We start from the raw sequence: 27,824 nt of genomic DNA, 5'->3' as shown, positions 1-27,824 counted from the left end.
TAACTGAGTTGGAAACCCTGGTTCAGATGCTTCCCTCTTCCCAAGATGTGTTTATCAAATCTGGAGCCATCTCTCCATCCCCACTGTTAGTGGCCCAGACAAGAGGCAAGAAGGGACCTCATTGAACAATGAGAAGGAGCTGTGTCCTGAGGTTGGTGGGCCAAGGCTGAGTAGGTGGGTAACTATGGCATTTGCCTAGTTAACGGAACCTGCAAACAGAAAACTGGTCTTAGTCTGAAGACGGAGGAGGGGGATTCAATGTGAACTTGGACCACTGGGTGCCGAATACTCAAGCAAGCAGGTTACCGAAACTTTTTTCTAGTTAATGCAGGAGAGGACACACACAGGCTCAGGCTGCTGAGGAAAGGGATAAGTGAGGACTACTAGGCTGGCACAGCCCCTGGAGCAAACTGGGGCACAGGACAGAACCCAGGGAGATAGCTAGAATCCAAAGCAGAGATGAGGAAAGAACAGGCTGTTAGCATGCCAGGACTGGAGGTAGGGAAAGGCTGCTGGTGGTGTCAGGATTACTAGGGACCACCCAGACATCCTGGCCATGAGGTTTGGAGGAGCTGAATCATTCCAGACCCCACCCAGGCCTGGTTCTCTAGGGCAGCTGCTGCTGACCTTTGGTAGCTATGGATGGGTAGACCTGGGAACAGGGGCGGCCACTGTCATTGCCAGAGTCTAGGCTCAGACCTGCCCTCACAATCTGCTCCAGTTATCTAAAACCTAGTAACATGCCCAAACCTCATGGCTTCAAACAACAGTGGTTTATTTTGCATTTCTAGCAGGGCAGGGCAAGGTAGGGACCACTCTGCTCCATATGTCTGGGGGCCCAAGACTCAAATGGCTGGGGGTAGCAGGAGACTTGGAGAAGGCGATGGCACCCCACTCCAGTACTCTTGCCTGGAAAATCCCATGGACAGAGGAGCCTGGTGGGCTGCAGTCCATGGGGTCGCTAGGAGTCGGACACGACTGAGCGATATCACTTTCATGCATTGGAGAAGGAAATGGCAACCCACTACAGTATTCTTCCCTGGAGAATCCCAGGGACGGGGGAGCCTGGTGGGCTGCCGTCTATGGGGTCACACAGAGTTGGACACGACTGAAGCGACTTAGCAGCAGCAGCAGGAGACTGGGGGCAGCAAGAGGCTGGCAGGGCAACACCCCATAGTCTTTCCTGTGTTCACTCCAGATTGGAGGCCTCAGGGTAGCTGGGCTTAGTGATGGCTCAGGGCACCAAAAGCTACTATTTTCAGAGGCCCAGGAAGAAACTGCAAGTGTTTATGATCTATCTTCAGAAATCCTAGGACATGGCGATTTAGTGCTTTCCATCCCTAAATCCAGCCCAAGTTCGAGGCAAACCATATAGACCCTCCTCTCAATAGTGCTGTGTGCTGCCCTAAGTTGCTTCAGTCATGTGCGACTCTTTGCAACCCCATGGATTGTAGCCTGCTAGGCTCCTCTGTCCATGGGATTCTCCAGGCAAGAATACTCAGTAGAAGAAATATCAAAGTTTTTGCCACCATTTTTAATGCATCATAGCATCTTACCAAGTGGTCAGCAAAGTCTCCTAACTGAACCTCCGGGTCCCAGATTCTCACTGACGGCAGCTGGGAGGCAGCAATGCACAAGGTAGAAAAGGGAAGGGCTTTGGAAGCCACCTGGCCTGCATTCTGGTTCAGGCAGGATCTACCACTCAGCAACCAGTTGAACTTGTTAGGTTACTCGCCCCTAAGAGCCGTGTGGTTTCCTTGTGTGTAAAAGAGGGCTAATACTACCATAGCGGCCAAGAAAATGGACTTCTCAGATTGTGCACAAATGACCAATGGCCCCAGCTGCTGAGCCCTAAAATCTGTCATCTGGTTCTCATCCCCAGCTTGGTGTAGAGGCCAGTTTCCTAGTGCTGCTCCCAGCCCATGACTAAATACAAGAAGCCTATTCCTGGGAGGCGCTGGGCTCCTGGGACAGGGCAGCTTGGCTTGAAGACTCCCCCAAGGCCTTGCTGAACTTTCTTAGAACTTCACTGTAGCATAAGATGCTTCTTTCAACTCAGCCTTCCTTCCTCATCTCTCTCCTTCACCAAGGGCACACCTGCACCCCAGGTCTAGCTACCCAACCCTGTTCCCTCATAAATCTCTAGAGCAGTGCTCCCCTCCAGATGCTTTGGGGGGGACCGGGACAAAGAGCCACCAGGCTGCTGCCGGTATTAAATAGGTGTGTGAGCACCTAATCAAGGCCTGGGGTATAGTTGATGTTCATTCCACTGATATTTATTGAGTCTCTGCTGAGTGAGGACTTTAGCTGGGGTGACTGAAACACATTGGTGAGCAAAGCAGATGAGAACATGAGGGCCCCCTGCTTGAAGCTTCTTGTTGACCCCAATGCGGAGGGATAAAGTCCCAACTCTCCTACAGGACACAAGAGTTCTTCAAAGTCTGACCCCAAGGGGCCTCCATACCCCTACCCCACACTGCACACCAGAGCCTAGAGTCAAAAAAGACGTTCCTCTGGCAACCTCGGGTTTTTCAACCCCAATATCTTTTTTTTGTGTGTGTAGTTTTTAAAAGCATATTCTTAATTATAAAAGCTTAATTATTCTATAGAATAATTATGTCTATACAAACAATTTTTTCTATAGAAATAACGGAGAGACCTCTAGCATGGTTGATCAATACAATTCTTTTTTTCCACCCCCGATATCTTAACACAGCTTTTTCTTCTCCAAAAGCTTCCCCCCTCCTTTGTACACACCCTTCACATGACAAACCCTTACACATCCCCCACGACCAGTTCAGTCGTGGGGGTGCTAGATCACCCCGGTAGAGGTGCTTGCTGGCACAGGCCTCCTCATCCACCTCTAAAAGCACTAGTTACATTGTGCTTTAATTGCTGTAACAGTGTCGCGCTAACTTGTGAGCTCATGTAGATAGCAGGGGCAGCGTGTATCCATGCTGAATCCCTGGCGCTCGGCAGCCCGCAGCTCGTATCTTGGGGAGACAGTAGAGACTGGGAGAGCAGGCGATTTTCTCGCGGTAACCGCGGGGCCTGCGGCGAGAGGGCGGGGGCGTCGCTGCGCAAGGGTCAGGGAGCCGCCGGTGCTGGGCGGCTCCCGGGACCGGCCGCGGGGCGCTCCGGCCGAATCGCGGCCGCTGCCGCCGGGCACATGACTGCGGGCTCAGCCTCCGCCCCGCCCGCTTCCCCGCGCAGCTGCCGCCTGTCGCCTCCCGGGGTTGCGGCGTGCCAGGCCGGCGAGCGTCTCCGCGCTGCGCGCTCCCTCTGCCTCGCGAGCTGCGCCAGGCGGGCGCCGCGGCGGCCGCGGCCGTAGAAACCGAAACCAAAGCGAGACTCCTACTCCCCTCCGGCCGGCCGGGTGCAAGCGGGGCCGCTCTCGCCCAGTCGCGGAGCAGGGAGCCGGGCCCCTCTGCTGGGCCGCGGGCGCCCGAGGGTCCCGGGTCTTCCGGCCGCTCCGCCGGCGCCCCTCCGTCTCTCCCTCCTTGCTTCTCATCCGGTCTCCCGCCGCCCGGCCCCGGAGCGGTGCGCGGAATGGGCAGGTGCTGCTTCTACGCGGTGGGGACGCTGTCCCTGCTGTTGCTGGTGACCAGCATCACGCTGCTGGTGGCCCGAGTCTTCCAGAAGGCCGTGGACCAGACGATCGAGAAGGTGAGGCGTGGCGGGCTGTGTGTGTGTGTGTGTGTGTGTGTGTGCGCGCGCGCGCGCGTCGAGCGGGATTGGGGGGACACTTGCAGCCCACCCTCCCACTGCTGAACCTTGTGCAGGGTGGATCTGCACCCCTTATAACCCTAGTCCGGAGGCTAGGGCCCTCCTTTCTTCCATGTTTTCTTGGGCTGGGTGGGTAAGAGTTAAAGAAGGCTGGAGAGGAATAATTCTGTTCCTTTTAGAGTAATAAACAAGACTGTGGTCTAGATTTTGAAAGAAGGCTTTCACTTAAATTCTGTCATTTGTTTTCTGGGCCCTCCCCGCGCCCCAATCTCTGTTGGGCCCAAACTCATTTCCCTCCCACTTCATGAGGAAACAAACTAAATGAAAGACACCGCCACCCCGCAAGTGTGTTGGCTGCTTGCCCTGGCCTTTGAAGTGGTGTGATGTGGGGATGGGAGGCTGGTGCCTAGTCTGTTGTGTTCCTGCCTTCCTGGGCTGAGCCCCGCACTGGGTAGCCAGGCCAGGCCTCTGGGCTGGGTGACATTTCAGTTCATCAGAGCCTGTGCTGACTTAGCAGCTTGCTGCTTTGTCTCACCATGGATTTCTTGCTCTTCTCAACCCTGCTGCTGCTGCTGCTGCTGCTGCTAAGTCGCAAGAGGACTGGAGTGGGGTGCCATCACCTTCTCCGCAAACAACCCTAAGCTTAGGCAAAGCTGCATTTAAATTCTTAATCTGAGCCCATCTCTTCCTCTCAGATGAGTGGGCTGGAGAGCTGGTCACTTCAGACCTCTCCATCCTATGATTTCACTCAGTGGTCATTTCTCCTGCCCTTTCACCCACATCCACCAATCCGTGTGGAAAGAGGAACCAGAGAGAGTTACTGGGGTCACTTTTTCCTTTTAAAAAAGTTATCGGAGAAGCCTTTCTTGTTAGCACCCATCACTGCCTGATTTCTCCTACTCGTTTACACTTGCTGTTGGCCAGATAATAAAAGCTGGGGCCTCCTCCAAAATTGGTCACTGCGCTCCCAATTAGCAAAATTGTTTCATTCCAGGTGGCAACAGACCTATTTTTTAAATAGAGGTTTCTAGAAGTCATCAATTACTTGAAATCTGAAGCCACTTTAAAAAAAATGCCATGGCAAAGCATAGTTTAATTTTTAAAAGTTTTCATTGTCAAGGGGGTGACAGGACCCACTGTCTGAGCTTCTCAAAGGCCATTGTTCAAAGCATGTTCAAAGAAAAAACTAAATTGAATCTCTCCACCCTTGTCCACCTGCAAATCCATGGCTAGGTAGTTTAAGGATGTAACCTCTTTAAGGGTGTAACCTCTTGCTTGGGTGTCTAGAGTTAAGCAATCCAATGATAGTCAATTGGATTTTCTTGTGTGGCTTTGAAAGGCTGTTTCAGGAGAGGTCTGTGAGATGGGTGATCTCCCCACCTTGTGCCTCAGGTATTGTCAGCCTTTGGATGCTCTGTGGGTCTACATTCATGGGCAGTGGGTAGGGAGGTGGTGGGGGTGGAGGGTAGTTGTAAGGCAGCTGGGCTGGGGCTTAAGTTTGCACTGATGTTTGGTGATTGGCTTTTAAAGGTGGTTTTCTCCATGAAGAATGGACTCTGATCTGACTGTAAATGAAAGTATAGGAGAAGTGAACTTTCAGAACTGCCTCACCCTGTTAAGGAACACTGCACCACGTGGTGTGTGAGACTCATGACAGGGCTAGGTGTGGACAGATGTGGAAATATGGTAAGGCAACCAGAGGTCACGCCTTACCATCATTACCACTCCGCTTTCCTGGGTCGCCTGTAGGCGGGTAGCATGAGATGGTGGAAAGAGTAAGGACTTCGCAGGTTGATTTGCAGGCATGAATCTGGCTCTACTGTGTACTAGCTGGGTAACCTTAGGCTAGTACTTAACCTTTCTTAATTCTAGGCTTTTCTATCTGTAAATAAGGATAACAACTATTCATGTAAATAGAAGAATTATAAGAATTACTAGAGAAAATGGGTGTACTTTTCATGGGATACAGTAGTATGTATAGTTATTTGTAGGGCTTCCCTGGTGACTCAGCAGTAAAGAATCCACCTGCAATGCGGGAGACATGGATTCAATCCCTGGGTGGACAAGATCCCCTGGAGAAAGGAATGGCAACCCACTCCAGTATTCTTGCCTAGGAAATCCCATGCACTGGAGCCTGGAGGTTGAAAGAGTCAGACATGGCTTAGCGACTAAACCACCACCAGCACCATAGTTATTTGTAAATGATAGCAGTTTTATTTTTGTTAGAAGCAAATAAAAAATACATGAGATTGGAGGTTAGACACCCTATATTCAAATCTTAGCCCTGACATTTCTAGGCTCTTGGCCTTTGGGCCAGTTACGTAACTTCTCTGAACCTCAGTTTCATTCCTGAGGGCAATGAGGATGTTAGCCATCTAGGGGGTGCATTCACCATGAAACTCACAAAGCTTACACTTTGGGTCCCGCACTTGCACGGGCGCTTCCAAGGCCCTCTACCTAATTCTGTATGCAGCGTTTGCTTTTCTTAGGGACAGCCTCCATACACTGCATGAGCTTCACACAGACCTGGGATGTGCCTGTGTGTGTGCTGTTGTGAAGCTGAGTGAGGTCACCTGTGTAAAGCACTAAGCATGGTGTCAGGCTTGGAACAGGTGCCCAAGGACAGCTTCCATCATCATTTCCATTAACGTTGTTATGGAAAATTCATTCATAACTTACTTTAATATACTTATAATACAATCTGATATTCCTAGTTCTTAATTTTTTTCCTTTGAAGATTGTCCATGTCCTGCTTTGTCTACATCAAAAAAGAGGAGAGAGAAAAAGAATGAAAATCAAATGAGTAGGTTGGGCTAATTGTGAGAAGCTTAGTAACATAATTCCTATTAGAAGACTCTGTCTCATTTGATAATTGTCTTTGAGGCCCACAACAGCCAGAGATGACTGGAGGGAGATTTTGATCTCGGCTATTGAGTAGAGTGGAAAGAACCAAGACAGTCTGGTTCCATCCTTGGCCTGTTATAGTATGCCTTACATTGAGAAAGCCCTGTAACTCTTTCTCTTTGTTGTTTAATCACTCAGTCGTGTCTGACTATTTTGTGACCCCCATGGACTTAACCAACCAGCCTCCTCTGTCCGTGGGATTTTACAGGCAAGAATACTGGAGTGGGTTTCCATTTCTTTCTCCAGGGGATCTTCCCAACCTAGGAATCAAACCTGCATGTACTGCATTGGCAGGTAGATTGCTTACCACTGAGCCTCCAGGGAAGCCCAACTGTTTCTGTTGACTTTTCTAAATTACAGAAGAGGCAGAAGAACTTTTCCCTTCTTGGCTGCTCACACCCACATCCTGGAGCATGGGCCAGGCCCTCTTTGTTGAGCATTTTGATCTCCCTGAAGACAGAGCTTTGCAGGGACCCAGCAATCTCTTTTTCTGTTTAGAACCTGGAAGGGCAGGGTTTTATGTTACATTTCATCCTGGCAACTAGGGCAGTGCCTGGTACTGGTGGTGGGTAAGCTAACTGCCTGCTGCCTCACTTCTAATTGTTTTAGTTGAAAGAACAGTGTCCTAAGAATCAGCAGAGCTTGGTGAAAACCCCTTTTTCAGTCACTAACAAATACTTGGATTAAATGGGACAAGCCAAGTAGCAAATTATTGAACCCCTCAAAACCTCAGGTTCCTCATCTTGAAAATGGGGGTCATAAGAATACCTACCTTTGAGTTGTTGCAAGAATGAAATAAAAGGATTGATGTAAAGCATATAGTACAGTCCTTTCCTGGTGCCTGAACTTGTTATTGTTATTTGTATTGGCAACATATTTGCACAGCCGACAATAAACATTTATTGTTTCCAGCTGTTCTTTTCACAGACAGGAACTAAAGAGTAGATAAAGGTCCTTCTAGCTCCAAAATCCTGAGATTCTATGACACAGGTACGTGACCTGTGCTTGAGAGCAACTCTGCAGCACAGGATATTAAATTTGCCTTTCGGCTTGCTGAAAGTTTGAATATCTCCCAGAAATGAGGGCGCAAGCTGGCCAAGGGCAAAGTTGGCTAATAAGAGGTGGGCTGGCAGGGGAATCAGTGAGAGGGCAAGAGACTGTTGACACTTTGCTACCAAGGAAGGACGGCAGCATGAGGGCTCACGGATGAGACGAACATGACAGAGTCACCTACCCTTCACTGGAAACCTGAGGCCCTGGGCAAATACCAGCTGGCCTGCGCAGGGAGTGAGAGCAGCCTTGGAGCTCGAAGAGATAAGATATAATCCCTGACAGTTTAAGCAAATAACACTGATTGGTGAAGCTATGTGATATTTTTAGAGTCCAGTGAGTAAAACATCTTCATTTTTGTTTATATAAAGACAGTCAACTATATATAATCTTCAAGGGCTCTTTCTTGCCTAGCAACCCCATTTCCTGATTTGCTTCTCTTCAGGGTTATAAAGACATAGAATCCTAGAGTAGGCATCGCTTAATCTGTTATTTTCTAGTGAAGGAAACTGAGACTGTAAATTCAAATATGGATAGTGGTGGGTATCAAATTAGGAGCTTCCAGGAGGCGCTAGTGGTAAAGAATCTGCCTGCAATGAAGTAATCTAAGAGATACAGTTTCGCTCCCTGGGTCAGGATGATCCCCTGGAGGACAGCATGGCAGCCCATTCCAGTATTTGCCAGGAGAATCCCATGGACCGAGGAGCCTGGTGGGCTGTAGCCTAGAGTCACAAAGAATTGGACATCACTGAAGCGACTTAGAACGCATGCACATATTAGGGTATTGAGTTACCTTTACGCCTATATGACCCTGGAAACGTAGAGAAGTGACTTATCAAAGACCACATGATGAAGTTAGGTGCACACACTGGGTCTTCTAGTTCACTTTTCCCATCCTGAAGGTGATCATACATCCCATTGCCTGTGACAGTTCTGGCTTATTTACACCTGTTATCCTAGAGCAATTACTAGCACCTTCTTCCCTTTCAAAAGATTCCTGGTGACCGTAAATTCTACCCTCACACATCACATTGTCCTCCACTTCTCGGCATTAAAGAGGAGCAGTGCTCTCGGAGGAAATGAGGCACCCTTACGCTAGCTCAAGAAAGAGGATTTTTTTTTTTTTTCTCTAAGATTGGAAGAGGAAGCTGGTAGAAATCAAAGGGTGAGAACCACAGCACAGTAAGGCCTCCTGCAAATCCAGTAGAAACTGGACGGTCAGCAGGATCCAGGCCCAGTGTGTCTCTCTCCTTTTCCTCTGCCTTCCCCACCAGCTTCCTCTGTGTCCTCGGGCCCAGGCTGGTTCCTCATCTGGGGCTTCCCTAGCCCTGACCTTCTGTGATGCTCCAGCTGCTGAGCCTCCCATGAACACGCTTCATCTCTCAGTTTCTTCCTTCCAAATTCGTGACAAAGTCATGTGATTGGCCCACCACCAGCAGAAACCATAGCTCTATAAACAGAGGCCATATCCTTGCCGGAGTCTTTAACTCCTCAACAAAATCATCCAACTTCTCCCTGGCTTTTGGAAATGTGATCTGGTGATATCAAAATCTTATGATGTTTCTTTCAGCATCTTACTAATTCCTGGTGACTGTGGGCGTATGCAGTACCAAAGGTTAAGACAAGGGAGTAAGTCAGCAGTTCTTGGTGTTTTTCCTGGACTCTAGGGAACCACATCAGAATCACTAATGGAAAAAACCCAGACCCCATCAGCCATCCTGAATCAGAGTCCTTGGGACTAGCACCCAGGTCAAAACCGAGACTGGTTCTGTTAACCTATGTCTTCACTCCTTGAGGTGGCAATTCTTTTTTTCTTTGTGTTTTATTGTTTAAAAAGAAATTATTTACTTATTTTTGGCTGCACTGGGTCTTCGTTGCTATGTGTGGGCTTTCTCTAGTTGTGGTGTGTGGGAGGCTCCTCTTCATTGTGTGGTGTGCAGGCTTCTCATTACAGTGTCTTCTCTTATTGCGGAGCACGGGCTCTAGAGCACGTGGGCTTGATAGTTATGGCACATGGGTTTAGTTGGTCCACAGCGTGTGGAATCCTCCTGGACCAGGGATGGAACCCGTGTCTCCGGCGTTACAAGGCAGGTTCTTAACCACTGGACCCCCAGGGACATCCCTGTATTTTATTCTTTATTTTTGCCTGTTTTTCTGGTAAAGAGATATATATGCCATTGTAAAAAGTCAGAGACAACAAAGAAAAACAAGAGAAACAGAAACCACTGTTAAATATACTGTTGATTAATCCACATTTTTTCTTTGTGCATTATAGTAGCACATAGACTTTACAGAAATGGGGTGCTTCTGTTCCCACCCTGTATTTATTTTTAATTCCAACTGGTATAACTAGCATACAAAAGAGTTGATAATTCTAGTTGGGGCTATTATTCTTAGTAATTACTACTATTCTGCAGGTTTACATCAAAGAAAATATCTTTTGGGAGGGAGGGGAAGGTCTTTGCTTATGAGAACTGTTTTTTGCTTTCTTGTTTCACTGTCAAGCCACAATGAAGGGGCCATCTGTTCTGCCAGACACTTGCTTGTTTCCCAGGGACGAATCAGCAGGTGGGATTATAAAATCATTAATGAAAACACATGATATTGGCCAAGTGACTAGGCATTTATGGTCTATATCATCAAGATACTTAGTCTATATCCATGATATATTACATGAAGCAACCATTTTTTATCAAAGCTGGTAGCTAGTCAAAAGCAACTGAGAAAAATAAAGGCTACTTTCAGTGTTTGCTCTCTATATCCAAAAGCACTTTTAGGTATATTCTTTGGCAGTCATCCATTTATTTAGGAAATATTTACTGAGTATGAATCATTGGTGAGGCAGTGTGCTGAGACCTATGGGTACGATAGTAAATGAGACAGAGTCTCTACCCTTATGGAATTTATAATCTAATTCAGAAATCTGGGACTCAGATGCCTTTGTTTTCTTAAGGATTATTGAAGACACCAAAGAACTTATGTTTCTATTGGTTACATCTATAAATATTTATAATATTAGAAATTAAAACTGATACATTTTTAAAACACAAGTATGTGCATGCTAAGTCACTTTGGTTGTATCCAACTCTGTGACCCCATGGACTGTAGCCCACCAGGCTCCTCTGTCCATGGGATTCTCCAGGCGAGAACACTGGAGTGGGATGTCATGCCCTCCTCCAGGGGATCTTCCTGACCCAGGGCTCGAATCCCCATCTCTTTCATCTCCTGCATTGACAGGTGGGTTCTTTACCACTAGCGCCACCTGGGAAGCTAAAATACAAGTATACATGAGCACGTATTTCATTAGCTGTCAGAGCAATGACATCATTACAACCTGTGTAACCTTTACAAAGTTCCACTATACGCTCCTGAAAAAATGAGAGTGAAAAGGGCAGATAGTTAATGTTATTACAGAAATAGTTTTGACCATGAGGAATCCCCTGAGAGGGTCTTGGGGCCCCTCAGGGGACCTCAGACCACCCTTTGAGAACTACTGATCTGGTTTTCATTTAAATTTGTTGACTTTTAGAATTTTTAAAATGACATAACATACTTGCCTTATTTCTATAAGGCTACTTTGGGAACTATGTTTTTAATGTTTTCAGACCACCAGGGTCTTGTTTACTTTGTTATATATTTATATGTTTGTTTGGTGTCCTCATGAGTCCAGCGTGAAGAACAGTGGGTTTGGGCCATCAGTGAATCAGGTTCAGGGAATCTCCTGTCTTTTCCTGTGTGTTAATCAAACCAGACCAGAACATTAGTAGCTCCATAATTGAATTCTTCAATAATTCCCCTCTAGCCTCAGCCCTGCTAAAGATTCTCTATCCACAGGACATAATTCAGTATTTAAAGCTAGCCCCAAAGTTCTCTTTGAAGGTAGGGATCCGGCCATATGTAGCTTTGTATCATTTTCTCAACCTGTTAAAGGAATGTCATACGAAATAGTTATTAAACATCATGTGGATGAATGGAGAGATGAGAGCTTAACATCTTCAGGATGATTTTGGTTATATATTGTTATTCTGCTACACATTGTTGTTCAGTGGTCACGTTTGCCACACTAATAGTTTGTACCTTTAAAATCTGGAAATTTCGCTGAATAATCCAGCTTTCCAGGTTCTCTGGGAACATGTGACCGTTTGGGTTTTTTTTGTTGTTTGTTTTGATTAATTTTTATTGGAGTGTAGTTGCTTTTGTGGGATTCCCTGGTGGCTCAGCAATAAAGAATCTGCCTGCAATGCAGGAGATAGAAGTTTGATCCCTGAGTCAGAAAGATCCCCTGGAGAAGGAAATGGCAACCACTCCAGTATTCTTGCCTGGAAAATCCCATGGACAGAGGAGCCTGGAGGGCTACAGTCCATGGGTCACAGACAGTCACACACGACTTAGTGACTAAACAACAGCAAACATAGCTGCTTTACAATGTTGAGCTAGTTTCTACTGTGCAGCAAAGTGAATCCACTGTACATACACATCTATCCCCTCATTTTTGGATTTCCCGAATGTGGCTCTTTTGCAGTACTGGCCCCATCACAGTCTGGGTGACAGCAGCTGGGGCAGAATGGAGGCTGCCCTTTGGACAGGACCTCCGTCCCTGTCCCCACCGCCGTCACACGTCCGACCCCAGGGTCCAGGGAAGGTGCCCTTTGTCATGGGGTTTGCTCTGCTGTCTTTCATAGAGTGGAGAAATATCTGTTTGTATCTGATGCTCTTTACCACGAGAAGGAAGATGAAAAGATAGCCTGAAGAGGTCATTCGTTGTTCAGCTACTCAGTTGTATCTGACTCTTTGTGATCCCATGGACTGCAGCACACCAGACTTCCCTGTCCTTCACCATTTCCTGGAGTTTACTCAAACTCATGTCCATTTAGTCAGTGATGCTATCCAACCAGCTCATCCTCTGTCACCCCCTTCCCCTCCTGCCTTCAATCTTCCCCAGCATCAGGGTCTTTTCTAATAAGTCAGCTCTTTGCAGCAGGTGGCCAAAGTATTGGAGCTTCCGCTTCAGCATCAGTCCTTCCAATAAATATTCAGGGTTGATTCTTTTAGTATTGAAGAATTTAACATGCATTTAACAAAAACGGGAGAGGGCATATTTCTGTGGAGAACTGAATTAATGCTAGGGTTTGGCATGCAAACATGCACAGACCTGTACCTGCTTCATTCCTTGACCTTCCCCATGTGGCTTCTTTAGCTTCAGAATTTTACATTCTTTCTAAAGAAAGCAAGACAGAATACCTTGCTTCCTGGTTACAGGAATGTCATCATTACTCTTGCAAGTCCCATTTTAAGGCTATTGCTTCTAATATGATTCTTCTGATAATCCACAGTAATGGAAGGAATAGGAGATGTAGATATAAACAGGTGAGGGAAACATCCCGTATTTCATCTTTGAGAGATATAGTCACAACCAAACAGGTTGTAAAATAATAAGACTGGCTCTACAAGTTATACAGAGAACCTGGCATTATTGCCATGGCCACACTTCTTATTTATTCACATCTTAAAATCCTGTTTTTCATCCACTCATTCAACTGTTCCTACATCTCCCCACCCCCATCCCCTGCCAGCATCCACATATATCTCCCCACTCTTCACCTGGTCCTTTTGATTAAGTTTCTATCTGGTGGCTGATTTTTCTCCCTTTAGGCTGGCAGTTCTCGACCTTGGGTTCACATTTGAAATTACCTGGAAGTATTTAGAAAGTATTCTACTGGGAGTTTTGTAGCAGGAGCTTTTTCACAATAACTGTTCTACCCTCTTGTCCTCATTGTGACTTATAGACACAGCAGCAGCTGACACATAAACTGACATTGGAGCCTCAACTGTCAGATCTCATTAGCTGAAATTATTGGATTTGCAATTAAAGCAAAATGAGTTTAAACAATGACATAAAAGAAAAAAAAAAGAAAACCAGTGCTTTTGTTCCTAAAATAAGGTCAGAGAATAAGGGTAAAATGTTAATGGCAGCCTATTTCTTTTACCTCAATAGAGTATTTAGAAAGGTAAATAGTACAAAGTATTTACATTACTCCAAGAATCAGCACTGGGTTTGCTTGATTTCAGGGAGAAATTTTTAAAATAATGCCAACCAACTGGTGTTTTGATATTTGGTGGATTTTATTAATGTGGAATCCAATGAGAATCTTCCACACACTATTAGATCAGGTTTTCTCAAAGTTGGTCTGCATTATCTCTGGGTAAATTTAGACTCTGTAGATGGCAATGTGGATGCTGAGTTTGTGTTTAATTATTAAGTAGCACTTTGTTGAACTAAAAGTACAAGCAGCAGTGCTCTTGAGGCCTGAAAGTTTCTGAAAATATTAACTTACTTGCATTAAAGCCCAATGCAGTTCCATAAAGGCTTATTCTTATCATCTCCATGTGGCTTTTATCGGGACAGCTGGTCCCTCAGCCATCCTTCTGCTGCTTTCCCGAAAGATCTCCATCAGGCTGCTGTGGATGTGTTGTGTCTTGTGGCTGTACCAAGTCATGGGCTTCCCTGGTGGCTCAGACAGTAAATAATCTGCCTGCAATGCAGGGGACCCAGGTTCAATCCCTGGGTTGGGAAGATTGCCTGGAGAAGGAAATGGCAACCCACTCCAGTATTCTTGCTTGGAGAATTCCATGGACAGAGGAGCCTGGCGGGCTACAGTCCATGGAGTCACAAAGAGTCAGACATGACTGAGCAACACCTCTCAGCAGAAGCAGCTAATCCAGTCATACCTGGGAGAAGGTGGAACACTCCATGTTGCTCGTTCTTAAAGGGCCTGTTGGGATGGCAGGTGATGGGCTGAGTCAGGTCCCATGGACTGACGTCTTGGGCTGCATCAGGACCTCAGAGTTTATCCTGTTAGCAGTGGGGAGAGTGTCTGGCCTGATAGGCACTTTTTATGGAACTCTCTGGAAGCTGATATAGATAATACCTTTGAAAGGGGCAAAGCTGGAGAAAAGGGTACCAGTTGGGAGACTACCTAAAACTGAACCGTATCGCCGCAGTCCTTGCCAGTAATGAGATGAAAGTGAGAGTGTTAGTCGCTCCATCATGTCCAACTCTTTGCAACCCAATGGACTGTAGCCCGCCAGGCTCCTGTGTCCATGAAATTCCTCCAGGCCAGAATACTGGAGTGGGTTGCCATTTGCTTCTCCACGGAAACTGCCTGACCCAGGGATCGAACCCAGGTCTCCTGCATTACAGGCAGATTCTTTACTGTCTGAGCCACGAGGGAAGCCCAGTGATGAGATAGGGACAGGAAAAGAAATGGAGAAGAGGACGAGGTAGAACTCCTCTCATCAGTAGGACAGAGTGATTTGGGGAGAAATTATGAGCCCCTTTTTTGGTCACGTTGATGTTGAGCAGCCTGCAAGGTATCCAGATGGGAATTTTAGGATGAAAGTGTAGGTCCCTCAGTCATGTCCAGCTCTTTGTGACCCCATGGACTTAGCCTGCCAGGCTCCTCTGTCCGTGGCATTTTCCAGGCAAGAATACTGGAGTGGGTTGCCATGTCCTCCTCCAGGGGATCTTCCCAACTCAGGGATCAAATCCAGGTCTCCTGCATTGCAGGCAGATTCTTGACTGTCTGAGCCATCAGGGAAGCCCATGGATCCAAACAATTGATATTATCCCGATAATTTCAGGCATAGCCCTCCTTTGGGCCTTGCACATGAAGGTTCACTGTTACGCGCATGTCAGTGTTACGTCCTTAGCTGAATGTCTTCTTGAAACAGGGCTTATGCTTGCTGGGCACAGAGAAAGCTCTCAGTATATACATATTGGCAAATTAACCGAAAGGTTTTTCAGTCCACATGATTGACCTGGCTTTGACGTGGCAGATTGACCACATAACTCAATCATATTTACAATATTTCTCTTTTTTGAATACTTATTTATGTATTTTCTTGTTGGCTGCTGTGGGTTTTTGTTGCTGCATGCTGGCATTCTCTAGGTGCCGTGAGTGGGGCTACTCTCTAGTTGCGGTGTGTAGGCTTCCCACTGTAGCGGCTTCTCTTGTTGCAGAACACGGGCTCGTGGGCTCGTGGGCTCAGTAGTTGTGGTGCACAGGCTTAGTTGCTCTGAGGCATCTTAATTCCCAGACCAGGGATAAAACCCATGTCCCCTGCATTGGCAAGTGGATTCTTTTTTTTTTTTTAATTTAAATTTATTTTAATTGGAGGCTAATTACTTTACAATATTGTCTTGGTTTTGCCATACATCAACATGAATCTGCCACGGGTGTACATGTGTTCCCCATCCTGAACCCCACTCCCACCTCCCTCCCTGTACCATCCCTCTGGGTCATCCCAGTGCACCAGCCCCAAGCATCCTGTATCCTGCATCGAACCTGGACTGGTGATTTGTTTCTTATAGGATATTATACATGTTTCAATGGCAATTGGATTCTTAACCACTGGCCCACCAGGGAAGTCCCTCCAGTATTTCTTCTGAGGGTAGTATTACCACATTACACCTGGAAAAATTCATCATGCTCTGCACTATCCAAAGTCACATGGTAAAACTGATTTGGGACCTTATGCTGATTTTTAATTTAGCATAAGTGGAAGACTCTGCTGGTTGCAGGGTTATCTCGTGGCCCAGGGAGGTCTTGGAGCCCAAGTGATGGTTTCTCCATAGTTTCATGGTCTTTCTGGGGTAGGTTGCCAGATAAAATTCAGGATGCCTAGTTAAATTTGAATTTCAGATAAACTTCAAATAATATTTTAGTGAGTATGTCTATGCAATGTTTTGATTCTCTTCAGTTTCAGTTGTTAGCATCCTGCTGTGCTGACTTCATCTTTCTCTTATATATTCTTTCTTGAATTTTTTGAATGCAAGTTGCAGGTATTACAACACTTTGCCCCTGAATCCTTCAGCATTGCATCCTAAGAATTAAAGCATTTTTGACATAGCCTGTGCAATATTTTGGGCTTTCCAGGTGGCACTAGTGGTAAAGAACCCGCCTGCCAAAGAAGGAACCATAAGAGATGTGGATTCTATCCATGGGTCAGGATGATGCCCTGGAGGAAGGCATGGCAGCCCACTCCAGTATTCCTGCCTGGGATATCCCGTGGACAGAGGAGCCTGGCAGGTTACAATCCATAGTGTTGCACAGAGTTGGACACAACTGAAGCTTGGCACGCATGCATGCAATATTTGGGATATCCTTGGACATCCTGTGTTTTTATTCACTAAATCTGGAAGCTGTACTCTGGAAGTGTGATGGGGTAGCAGCTCCTAGAGTGGTCAAGCATGGACTTTGCAAACCCACAGACCTAGACTTGGTGGGATTTGACTTGACTCAACTGGCTCTGTGAGTCTGGGAAAGCTGGTACTCCCATTTCCTTACCCGCAAAATGGGACTTCTTACCTTGTGGGGCCAATGGAAGGCTTAAAGTGTCCATAATGCTCAGCAGAGCACCTGCCTCCTGGAGACTTTGAGTCAGTAGCAGCCTGGTAGTAATGATAATTGTCCTTCTCTGAATTGAACATCAGGGAAGAAGATAAAAATAAAGAAGCAACTGTTTTAGAAACGTTGGCAGCTGTATTTATAAACTGCCTTCTGTTCTCTCATTCCTCCTCTCTACTTAGTGTGTACACGCACACACCCCACACCATCTACTCTGGGATTTACAGTGTACACTAGGTTCCTTGAGGGCCATTGTGAGTGGGGAGATCGGGCGCCAAGGGATGCATTAAAGGTGCAGGAGGGAATTCCTTGGAGGTCCAGTGGTTAGGACTCTCCACTTTCACTGCTGAGGGCATGGCCAAAAAAAAAAAAAAATGTACAGGAAAAACCGGTACTCTTAAGAGCAAAATTTGAGTGGATTCAAAGTCAAAGATGGTGTGAGGCTTGTAAGGATGTTGACTCAGCTAGGAGTGACCGGGGGTAGGGGTGCAGGCCTGCAGTGAGGAGAAGGCCCGATTGTAACAGCACCTGCTGTCCATGTGGCTCTGGCAAGCTGTCAGCATTGGTGTTTTTGTTGTTGTTGTTAGGTTTTTATTTGGTTTGCTTAGCTTAGGACTCCAGTCGACCAGATGTTTATTTCCGCCCTGAAACTTTGTCGTCAACTTGAAACTTGGAGAAGTAAGTTCAAGTCAGATTGTCATGAGAACAGCCAGTTTTACCCTCCCTTCTGGGAACGATTTTGCCTTTCTTCTTTCTGCGAACTCTTCCTCTTGTCTTCGGACTGTTTTTTGTTTTTTTTTTTTACTGAAACTGGATACAAACCAGACAAGATAAACTCAGGCCGTTTACCATCTGTTCACTCACACTGACTGGCTCTTTGGGGATGGATAATTCTGAGATGATTTTCTTTAATAAATAAATGAGGCTGCAAATCCTTTCTTCGTTTTCTATTGAAGTGTAGTTGATTTATAGTATTGTGTTAGTTTCAGGTGTACAGCAGTGATTCAGTATGTGTGTATATACATATACATATTCTTTTTTCAGTTCTTTTCCATTATAGCTTATTACAAAATATTGCATATAGTTCCTGTGCTATGCAGTTAGTCCTCCTTGTTTATGTTTTTTATATAGACAAGCGTACATCTGTTAATCCCATACTTCCAGTTTATCCCTCTCCATTCCCGCCCCGCTCTTTGCTAACCATAAATTTCTATTTCTATGTGTCTGCTTCTGTTTTGTAAATAAGTTCATTTGTATTGCTTTTTATATTCCATGTGTAAGTGAAATCATATAGTGTTTATCTTTCTCTGACTTACTCCGCTTAGTGTGATAATCTCTAGGTCTGTCCATGTTGCCGCAGCGAGTCCTTTCTCACTCTGAAATGAGCGAGCATCCATATCTTGTCAGAAAAAGCTGGCCAGGAATACAGAGTGTTACATCAACTATCCTGACAATAGTAGGAGGAGCAATACTGCAAAGCCCAGTGTGGGGGATGGAGGCCCTTGGCCCTGGTGAGGGAGAGCTGACCACAGCTGATGAGGCATCAGCCTCGCCTTTGTTTTGCAAGGACAGAGGCAAAGCTAGATGAAATTGTCCTCTGTATCCACTTCTGCCTTCCCTTGGCGGTCTAATTAATATATTTTATAGAATTGAGTTCCTTAGATTTTTTCACTGTAAAAAAATATGTATAAGGGAACAGTTATTTTTTCTGCTTATGCAGTAGTTTATTTTTGTTGTTAAAAAAAAAAAAATCCAAACAGTGCAGAGAAACATCACAGAGAGACTGGAAGACCCCGCCTAACCCTGTGCTGTAGAGATGAATGCTATTAGACATCTAGTGAAGGCTTGATGATTTTGAAGATAGCTAAAGAATTGAAATTGTAACAATATCTATACAGCACCCCCCTAATGTTTTCATGTTTGCATTTTATCTGCTGGTTTTGTCCACATTTATACATATTTTGCATTGTCTGCTTTTACCAGTTAGCATACATCATGAGCATGTTTCTTATTTCTATGTAGTGGTTTTTATAATCCTAATGATTGCTTTCTAGTCTGTGAATTATTATAATTTACAAAGTCATTCTTGTCCTGTTCAACATTTTAGTTTCCAATTTTATGCTAATTCCTTATTTCAACTTTAACTGAATCTTATGTAGGATATTTTATGAAGATAGTGACTAAAAACTTTTTTCTTTTCTCTTTTGTTTAACATTTGTTCGGTTGTCTATATTTGAGGAGACTCATGGAAGTGACACGATTCCTTTCTTTCTGCAGACAAAACCTGGAACCCTCTCATCTGCAATCTGAAGATGGTGATAGTCAACATCACAGTCACCATTTATTGAGTACTTTGAGTGTGACTGGAGATAAGCACTCTGCTTAAGCCTCATTTAATCCTTATAACAATCTTAGCCAAGCCCTCCTTCCCACGTGTGCCAGTGTTAGTTCAGTTGCTCGGTCATGTCCAACCCTTTGCAACCCCATGGACTGCAGCACACCAGGCTTCCCTGTCCATCACCAACTCCCGGAGCTTGCTCAAACTCATGTCCATCAAGTCGGTGATGCCATCCAACCATCTCATCCTCTGTCACCCACTTCTTCTCCTGCCTTCAATCTTTCCCAGCATCAGGGTCTTTTCAAATGAGTCAGTTCTTTGCATCAGGTGGCCAAAGTATTGGAGCTTCAGCTTCAGCATCAGTCCTTCCAATGAATATTCAGGACTGATTTCCTTTAGGATTGACTGGTTTGATCTCCTTGCAGTCCAAGGGACTCTCAAGAGTCTTCTCCAATACCATAGTTCAAAACCATCAATTCTTCAGTGCTCAGCTTTCTTTATGGTCCAACTCTCACATCTATACATGACCACTGGAAAAACCATGGCTTTGACTAGATGGACCTTTGTCGGCAAAGCAATGTCTCTGCTTTTTAATATGCTGTCTAGGCTGCTCATAGCTTTCCTTCCAAGGAGTAAGCGTCTTTTAATTTCATGGCTGCAGTCACCATCTGCGGTGATTTTGGAGCCCCCCAAAATAAAGTCTGTCACTGTGTCCATTGTTTCCCCATCTATTTGCCGTCAAGTGCCAGTGTAGGCTTCCAAAATACCTCTCGCCTGTGTCAATGCAAGATAGGCAGCCTGGCACAATAGTTAGGAGTGTCAGATAAAAAACAAATCTGACTTTGATAAGGAGAGGCTGTTTAGAAGGATTATTGTAAAGGAGAAAGGACCTGGTGGTAGGGGGAGAGGATCTTGCATTTGGGAGTACATCTGACTGTATGATCTTCAGGGCCCTGAGAGTTAAACAGAAGGCTTTTCCTTTTATGAGGCATTCTTGCGGCTGGAAAGGAGAGAAACCTGAAGTTTGATTAACAAGCATTCTTTTTACCCAGCTTTATTGAGGCCTGTGCATGTGCGTGCTCAGTTGTGTCTGACTCTTTGCGATCCCATGGATTATAGCCCACCAGGCTCCTCTGTCCATAGGATTTTCCAGGCAAGAACACTGCAGTGGGTTGCCATTCCCTTCTCCAGGGGATCTTCATGACCCAGGGATCAAACCCAGGCCTCTGGCATTTGCAGGCAGATTCTTTACCACTGAGCCACCAGGAAAGCCCCAAGTGTACAGCACAGTGTTATTAACTGTAGTCACCATGCAGGCATTTGGCTACCACTGATCAGTGGGGTCAGGCTGTCCAGCTAATTGATTATGAGGCAAAAAATGGGAATCTGGAGGGTCAGCGTCTGGCCTTGTCTTAGGTAAACAAGAGAGACATCTGTGATTCTAAGTCATACAGGGAAGGGTGTTTCTTTGAAGCCAGCTATTTCCCAGAACACAGAAGCAAGGATTCTAGAACCATTGCTGTTTTCCAGGAGTACAAGGCTCTGGTAAAATTCAGCATTGCCAGGAGCACAGGTTTGCAGTGAGTCCTGGCCTGGGAGGCAGGCTGCACCCTCTACCAGTACAGTAGATGTCATGCATTCACCTAACCTCTTTGAGCTTTGGTTTCCTGAGATGTAAAACAGGGAAGATGATTTTCCTTTTGAAGACTACTAAGAGGATTGTTGTTGTTCAGTCACTAAGTCGTGTCCCCATGGGCTTTGTGACCCCATGGGCTACAACACACCAGGCTTCCCTGTCCCTCACTATCTCCCTGAGTTTGCTTAAACTCGACCCATTGAGTTGATAATGCCATCCAACCATCTCCTCCTCTGTCACCCCCTTCTCCTCCTTGCCTTCAATCTTTCCCAGAGTCTTTCCCAGTGAGTTGGCTCTTCACATCAGGTGGCCAAAGTATCGGAGCTTCAGCTTCAACATCAGTCCTTCTAATGAATATTCAGGGTTGATTTCCTTCAGGATTGACTGGTTTGATCTCCTTGCTGTCCAAGGGACTCTCAAGAGTCTTCTCCACCACTTCCATTAAGAGGATTGGATGAGATAAAGTGACAACACAACCCTTGGCTCTTGATAGTATTCTGCAGCTCAGAAACCTTCCATACTCCTTCCTTATACATCAGATAAAATCTAGACTTCTGTGACCCCAACGTACCTCTCTGAATGACTCTCCCTGCTCCCTATAAAACCCACGCCCAGTCAGACCTAATACCATCACTCCTCTGGATCTTTTACTGTCTCATTCTCCATATCCACTCTTTCTGATTAAATGGAGGGCTCCAGGAGAGATGGACATAGATCAAGCACCGAGGAAGGGCTCACTCTGCCAGCCAGACAGGATAGTGGAATCAACCCCAGCTGTCCAGAAGGCATCCACCCCCCATGAACTTCTCTGCTTGCCAAATTTTTATTCCTTCTTCCTGGCTCACATTAAGCCCTACCCTTCTCCGTCTCAGTTTGTAGAATTCATTGTCTGAACACTACAGAGACCACTGTTTGGTGTGCTCATTGGCCATTTATTACCTGCTACTTTACATTGTTAATTATCTTGCATGTGTATATCACCATCACCCAAATAGAAGGTAAACTCCTGGAACACAGAAACCAGGGATCTGGTTGCTAGGGATCCCCAACCTGCAACGCCTGGCACACACACATACTGTGTTTGGATGCATTGAATGCATAGTTCTATACTTTGCAAGAAAACCATGGTTATAGCATTGCTTTTAATAATTGTTCTGAAAAGAGATCACAGAGGGACACAGGTTTTTTTTGCCCACCCACAAAAGGAACTGGCTGCGTTTAGCTCTTTGTGTGTGTGTGCTAAGTCACTTCAGTCTTGTCCGACTCTTTGTGAGTCTATGAACTGTAGTCCACCAGGCTCCTCTGTTGATGGGATTCTCCAGGCAAGAATATTGGAGTGGGTTGCCGTGCCCTCCTCCAGAGGATCTTCCCGACCCAGGAATTGAACTTATATCTTATATCTCCTGCCTTGGCAGGCAGGTTCTTTACCACTAGTGCAACCTGGGAAGCCCCTTAGCTCTTTAGGGTGCTGAAGAAAGTGAAAGTGAAGTTGCTCAGTTGTGTCCGACTTTTTGTGACCCCATGGACTGTAGCCTAGCAGGCTCCTCCATCCATGGAATTTTCCAGGCAAGAGTACTGGAGTGGGTTGCCATTTCCTTCTCCAGGGAATCTTCCCAACCTAGGGATCGAACCTGGGTCTCCCACATTGCAGGTAGACGCTTTACCGTCTGAGCCACGTAGGGTGCTGGATTACCAATAAGATACAGAAACTAATAGGTGCTCGATCTGTGTGTTTCTGATTCTAATGTATCTGTCTGAATTGCTTTCTCGTATCTGAATGTGGTGGCTTCTCATATCTGCCCTGGTGGCTCAGATGATAAAAGCGTCTGCCTACAATGCAGGAGACCAGGGTTCGATCCCTGGGTCGGGAAGATCCCCTGGAGAAGGAAATGGCAACCCACTCTAGTACTCTTGCCTGAAAAATCCTATGGATGGAGAAGCCTGGTAGGCTACAATCCATGGAGTCACAAAGGGTTGGACATGACTGAGTGACTTCACTTTCTTTCTTTCTTTTCTGAATGTGGCTGAAATGGCAGGGGACAAGCGCTTCCTCTGGGTACCCTTTAAGGGCTCCTTGGACTTGTAGCTGTCGAGCTGCTGTCACAGGAGCTTGACTGTGGCTTTGGCTGTGACTGTTCATGCCTCTCTTCTGCTCTCTGGTTGCCCCACATCATGGTCTTCTCTCCCAGCATCTTATAAGCAAAGCTGATGGAAAATATAGTTTTCTTCTACTATGTTTTGTTGACTGAACCAATATTTCTCCAAAACCTGCATTGTCCTGGAGGAGTGGTGAGGATTAAAAAAAAAAACAAAACCCTATTCTTTTTCTGTAGGTCAGCACCAACAGGTAACCTAATATGTTCCAGTATTGAGTAGCTGCACTTCTCGTTTTTGGCTGCTAATATCACCTGCGTCATGTTGCTTCTGATTAACCTCAGTTTTTTAGAAGATGTTTTCCATCCTGAGCACTTTTTTCCCTAAGAAATTCCTATATAATGTGTTATGAGATTCAAAAAAAATGGATGACCCATCTAGTTAAGGGGGATTGCCAAGGACTTCACAAAGGAGGAGAAATTATTGCCCTGCATTTTTCTGGAAATTTCTGGATAAGAAAAAGAGGTTTTTATTTGAATGGAAGCAGATAACTTGAAAGGTATCTATGGGAGACACACCACAGGATGCCAAGTTTTTAGTAGTCCAGGCCTCCAATTCAAAATCCTCTAGGAGACAATTATTATTTCCGTGTTACACTTTTCATAGTTAACATATCAGTTTTAGGTAGGTTTTGTTCAGTGTTAACTGAGCTGTTTCTAGGGGCTGTGTGTGCACTTTATACCAGAGAAACTCTGGTATATCTCTATTGCATAGAGTTACTGTATAGAGCCTGGCTCTGACACGAAGAGACACAGACCCTTCCTTGTCCTTCCATGGCCTCTGGGTTCTATCTGGTCAGCCTCTGTCAGCTGTTATCCCCTCTCTCTCTCTGTCTTTCTGGGCCTGACTCTCTCCCTTGCTCCTCTCAGATAGCTAAGACTCCCATTTAGAAGATAAGATAAAACACCACAAAGCTCTTAAAAAAAAAACCTGCCTAAAATGATCAATTAGGCTGCTCTATGGCTGGGGTGGGGAGAGATTAATGTATGTGTGGCAGGGGTGGGGGGAAGGGAAGGGGGGTGTTTCCCCAACAAGTGAGTCTGAGCTGGATCCCAAGCTTGGAAGGAAAGGGTTTTTGTGGTTTCTCTTTAAATTTTTCCATCTTACCAATCTGACCTCAAATTGTTAAATCAGTACTGATAGTAAAGGCCAAGAATATTTCACTAATGTGCTGTTTGGATAAAAATCAGATGATTAGATGTTCCAGCTGGCACCAAACCACAAGGAGCCCCCAGTCCTGTGACCTGGCCGACTCATGGATAGGAATTGATTTCCAGCCCTCCAGACGACTGTGCTTGTTCTGACAAGCTTGGGTTTTCTGCATGCATTTTATTTCAGCACCACTTTGTTTTTCGCTGCAGAGTCTTGAGATATTTTCCACTGAATACTAGAGTCATATCATTAAGTTCCCTTACAGCTCCGCTTCTGTTAAATTGGAGGCCTGGACTACTAAAACCTTGGCATCCTGTGGTGTGCTGTGTCACAGGGCATGGTTTCCATCCTGTTTTGAGGCCAGTGTCTCTGTTCATCATGATTCAGATCCTCACCACTAGAGGGGTTTCAGGTGATGTCATTAGCTGCTTCTTATGCAATCTAGTTATTGTTTCACTAGTGGACTTATACTCTCTTTATCCGTAGATCTCCTTTTCCTCTCTTCTTTTTAAATTTTTTCTCAGCGTTGGGAGTTCCCTAGCTGTCCAGTGGTTGGGACTCCACATGTCCACTGCCGTGGGCACAGGTTCAATCCCTGGTTGGGGAAGTAAGATCCCACATGCCGTGTGGCACACCACCCCCCAATTTTTTTTTTCTCAATGTTAAGGGTTTTTTTTTTTTACTCATTATAAAAACTTGGAAAATACATGATCTCATCAAGGAGAAAATAAAGAGTCGGACACGACTGAGCGACTTCCTTTTCACTTTTCCCTTTCATGCATTGGAGAAGGAAATGGCAACCCACTCCAGTGTTCTTGCCTGGAGAATCCCAGGGACAGGGGAGCCTGGTGGGCTGCCGTCTATGGGGTCACACAGAGTCAGACATGACTGAAGCAACTTAGCAGATCCCAACAGCTATCAGATCAAAATAACAGCTATCAGATCCCTGATAGTTCAGTTGGTAAAGAATCTGCCTGCAATGCAGGAGGACCCTGGTTCAATTCCTGGGTTAAGATCTGCTGGAGAAGGCGTAGGCTACCCACTCTAGTACTCTTGGGCTTCCCTTGTGGCTCAGCTGGTAAAGAATCCACCTGCAATGGTGGGGGCTGGGTTCGATCCCTGGGTTGGGAAGATACCCTGGAGAAGGGAACGGGTACCCACTCCAGTATTCTGGCCTGGAAAATTCCAAGGACTGTGTAGTCCATGGGGTCTCAAAGAGTCGGACAGGACTGAGCAACTTTCACTTTCAGATCCCAACATACAGAGTTAGTCACTGTTTGCATTCTGGTTTATGTATTCTCAGTCTCTGATCTTTTCTTTCTTAAGCACCTCAATGATCTTAACTTTTTAAAAAATGAATTTATTTTTAATTGAGGGATAATTGCTGTACAGAATTGTGTTGGTTTCTGCCAAACATCAACATAAATCAACCATAAGTATACATATGTCCCCTCAATGATCTTAACTTTAAAAAAGCAGTTTTTCCTAAAAATACCAGGACAATACCCAGATCAAGTCCAATTCCAAAGCAGTAGTTATTTAATTCACTTCAATTTAACAGTACTTCCTTCTCAACTTTAACTATGCCTTATCTCTGTTGTTCACTCACTAAGCTGTGTCCAGCTCTTTGAGATCCCGTGGACTGCAGCATGGTAGGCTTCCCTGTTCTTCACTATCTTCCAGTGTTGGCTAAAACTCATGTCCATTGATTTGGTGATGCCATTCAACCATCTCTTGTCTTAGCTCGATATTAAACTTAATTAGCTAAATCTTAAAAAAAATGCAGTTTTTCTTTAATAACAAGTTAGCTACTAGATATTAGGTTTATGTGTATTAACCTTGGGTGCAGTATTAATCAGGCTTCTCTTGTAATGCTGGATAACAAACAACCCCCCAAACTCAGCAGCTTATACATGTTAGTAAGTAACATGTACTTCCTACTACTCCTTATGGCCAGGTTGGCTGCAATTTGAGCTGAGCTATGTCAGCTGACTTAGGCTGGACTCCTGGCACCATGGCTGGTTTACACATGACCATTTTAGGGCCTTGGCTGAAGGGTCACCAACTGCCTGGGACAGGGTAGCAGAGGGTGACTGGTGGAAACTTGCCATGCCTTTAAGGCCTCAGCTTGAAGCTGGGGCATTCCCATTCCATCCACATTCAGTTAATCAAGTCAAGTCACTTGGCCACACCTGAAGTCTGCAGGGTGGCAAGGTCACTCCTTGCCTAGAAGGGCCAAGGTGTTTTAGTTTGGGACTGTGCTCTATTTGTTTGTGAGGGGTGTCATAACAGTTAAAACAGACTGGGTGACTAAAGCAACAGAAATATATTGTCTCAGAGTCTTCGATACTAGAAGTCTAAGATCAAGGTGTCAGCAAGGTTGATTTCTTCTGCCTCTCTCCTTGGCTTGTATGTGGCTATCTTCTTCCTGTGTCTTCACATGATCCTTATTTTGTGCGTACTTATATCCTAATCGGAGAAGGCAATGGCACCCCACTCCAGTACTCTTTGCCTGGAAATTCCCATGGATGGAGGAGCCTGGTAGGCTGCAGTCCATGGGGTCGCTAAGAGTCAGACATGACTGAGTGACTTCCCTTTCACTTTTTACTTTCATGCATTGGACAAGGAAATGGCAACCCACTCCAGTGTTCTTGCCTGGAGAATCCCAGGGACGGGGGAGCCTGGTGGGCTGCCATCTATGGGGTCGCACAGAGTCGTACACTACTGAAGCGACTTAGCATATCCTAATCTCTTCTTCTTATAAGGACATCCTTTATATTGGATCACAGCCCACCCTAATGACTTCTTTAACCTTTAATTTCTCTTTAAAGACCCTGTATCCAGGGAATCTCTGGTGGTCCAGAGGTTAAGAACCCAGCTTCCAGTGCAGGGGATGTGGGTTCGATCCTTGGTTGGGGAACTAAGATCCCATATGCTCTGGGGCAGCTGAGCCCCACACTCCAGAGCCTGGGTGCCACAACTAGAGAGAGGTCTGGGCAACACAACAATGACCCGACACAGCCAAATAAATAAATATTTTTAAAAATAAAAGACCCTGTCTCCAAATACAGTCACATTCTGAGCTACTAGGCGTTAGGACTTCAATATACAAGTTTGTTTGGTGGGGGGCACACACAGATTAGACCATAATACATAGTAAGGGTGGGAAACAAAGGAAAGATTGTAGACAAAGAATACCCTAAGCACTAGTGTAGCTTAGCTTTCTCATTTTTAAATCAGGGATAGGCGAATCTATGCTAGGGGTCTGCTGGGCACTGGATGAGAAAATGCATTTAAAGCCCCTGGTGGTGGAAGTGGTAGGAGTGGGTGTGTGTCAGTCACTCAGTCGTCCAACTCTTTGTGACCGCATGGACCATAACCCGCCAGGCTCCTCTGTCCATGAAAATTTTCAGGCAAGGATACTGGAGTGGGTTGTCATTTTCCTCTCCAGAGGATC

The 27,824-nt window shown here is 45.6% G+C and overlaps 1 protein-coding gene across 1 annotated transcript in view; it reads left to right on the top strand.

Moving 5' to 3' along the window:
• The first annotated feature begins 3,059 nt into the window (after positions 1-3,059).
• The window catches only part of SCARB2 (scavenger receptor class B member 2), an 81,656-nt gene continuing 56,891 nt past the window's right edge, over positions 3,060-27,824 (top strand). The window contains exon 1 of the mRNA XM_027544792.1: positions 3,060-3,666. Coding sequence (XP_027400593.1) covers positions 3,550-3,666 — 117 coding nt within the window. The 5' untranslated portion in view covers positions 3,060-3,549. The remainder of the gene's footprint in view (positions 3,667-27,824) is intronic.

Source organism: Bos indicus x Bos taurus, chromosome 6, assembly GCF_003369695.1.
Source record: "Bos indicus x Bos taurus breed Angus x Brahman F1 hybrid chromosome 6, Bos_hybrid_MaternalHap_v2.0, whole genome shotgun sequence".
NCBI classification, from domain to species: Eukaryota; Metazoa; Chordata; class Mammalia; order Artiodactyla; family Bovidae; genus Bos; species Bos indicus x Bos taurus.
The sequence above is the reverse complement of the archived record's forward strand: the minus strand, read 5'-3'. Positions and strand labels throughout refer to the sequence as shown.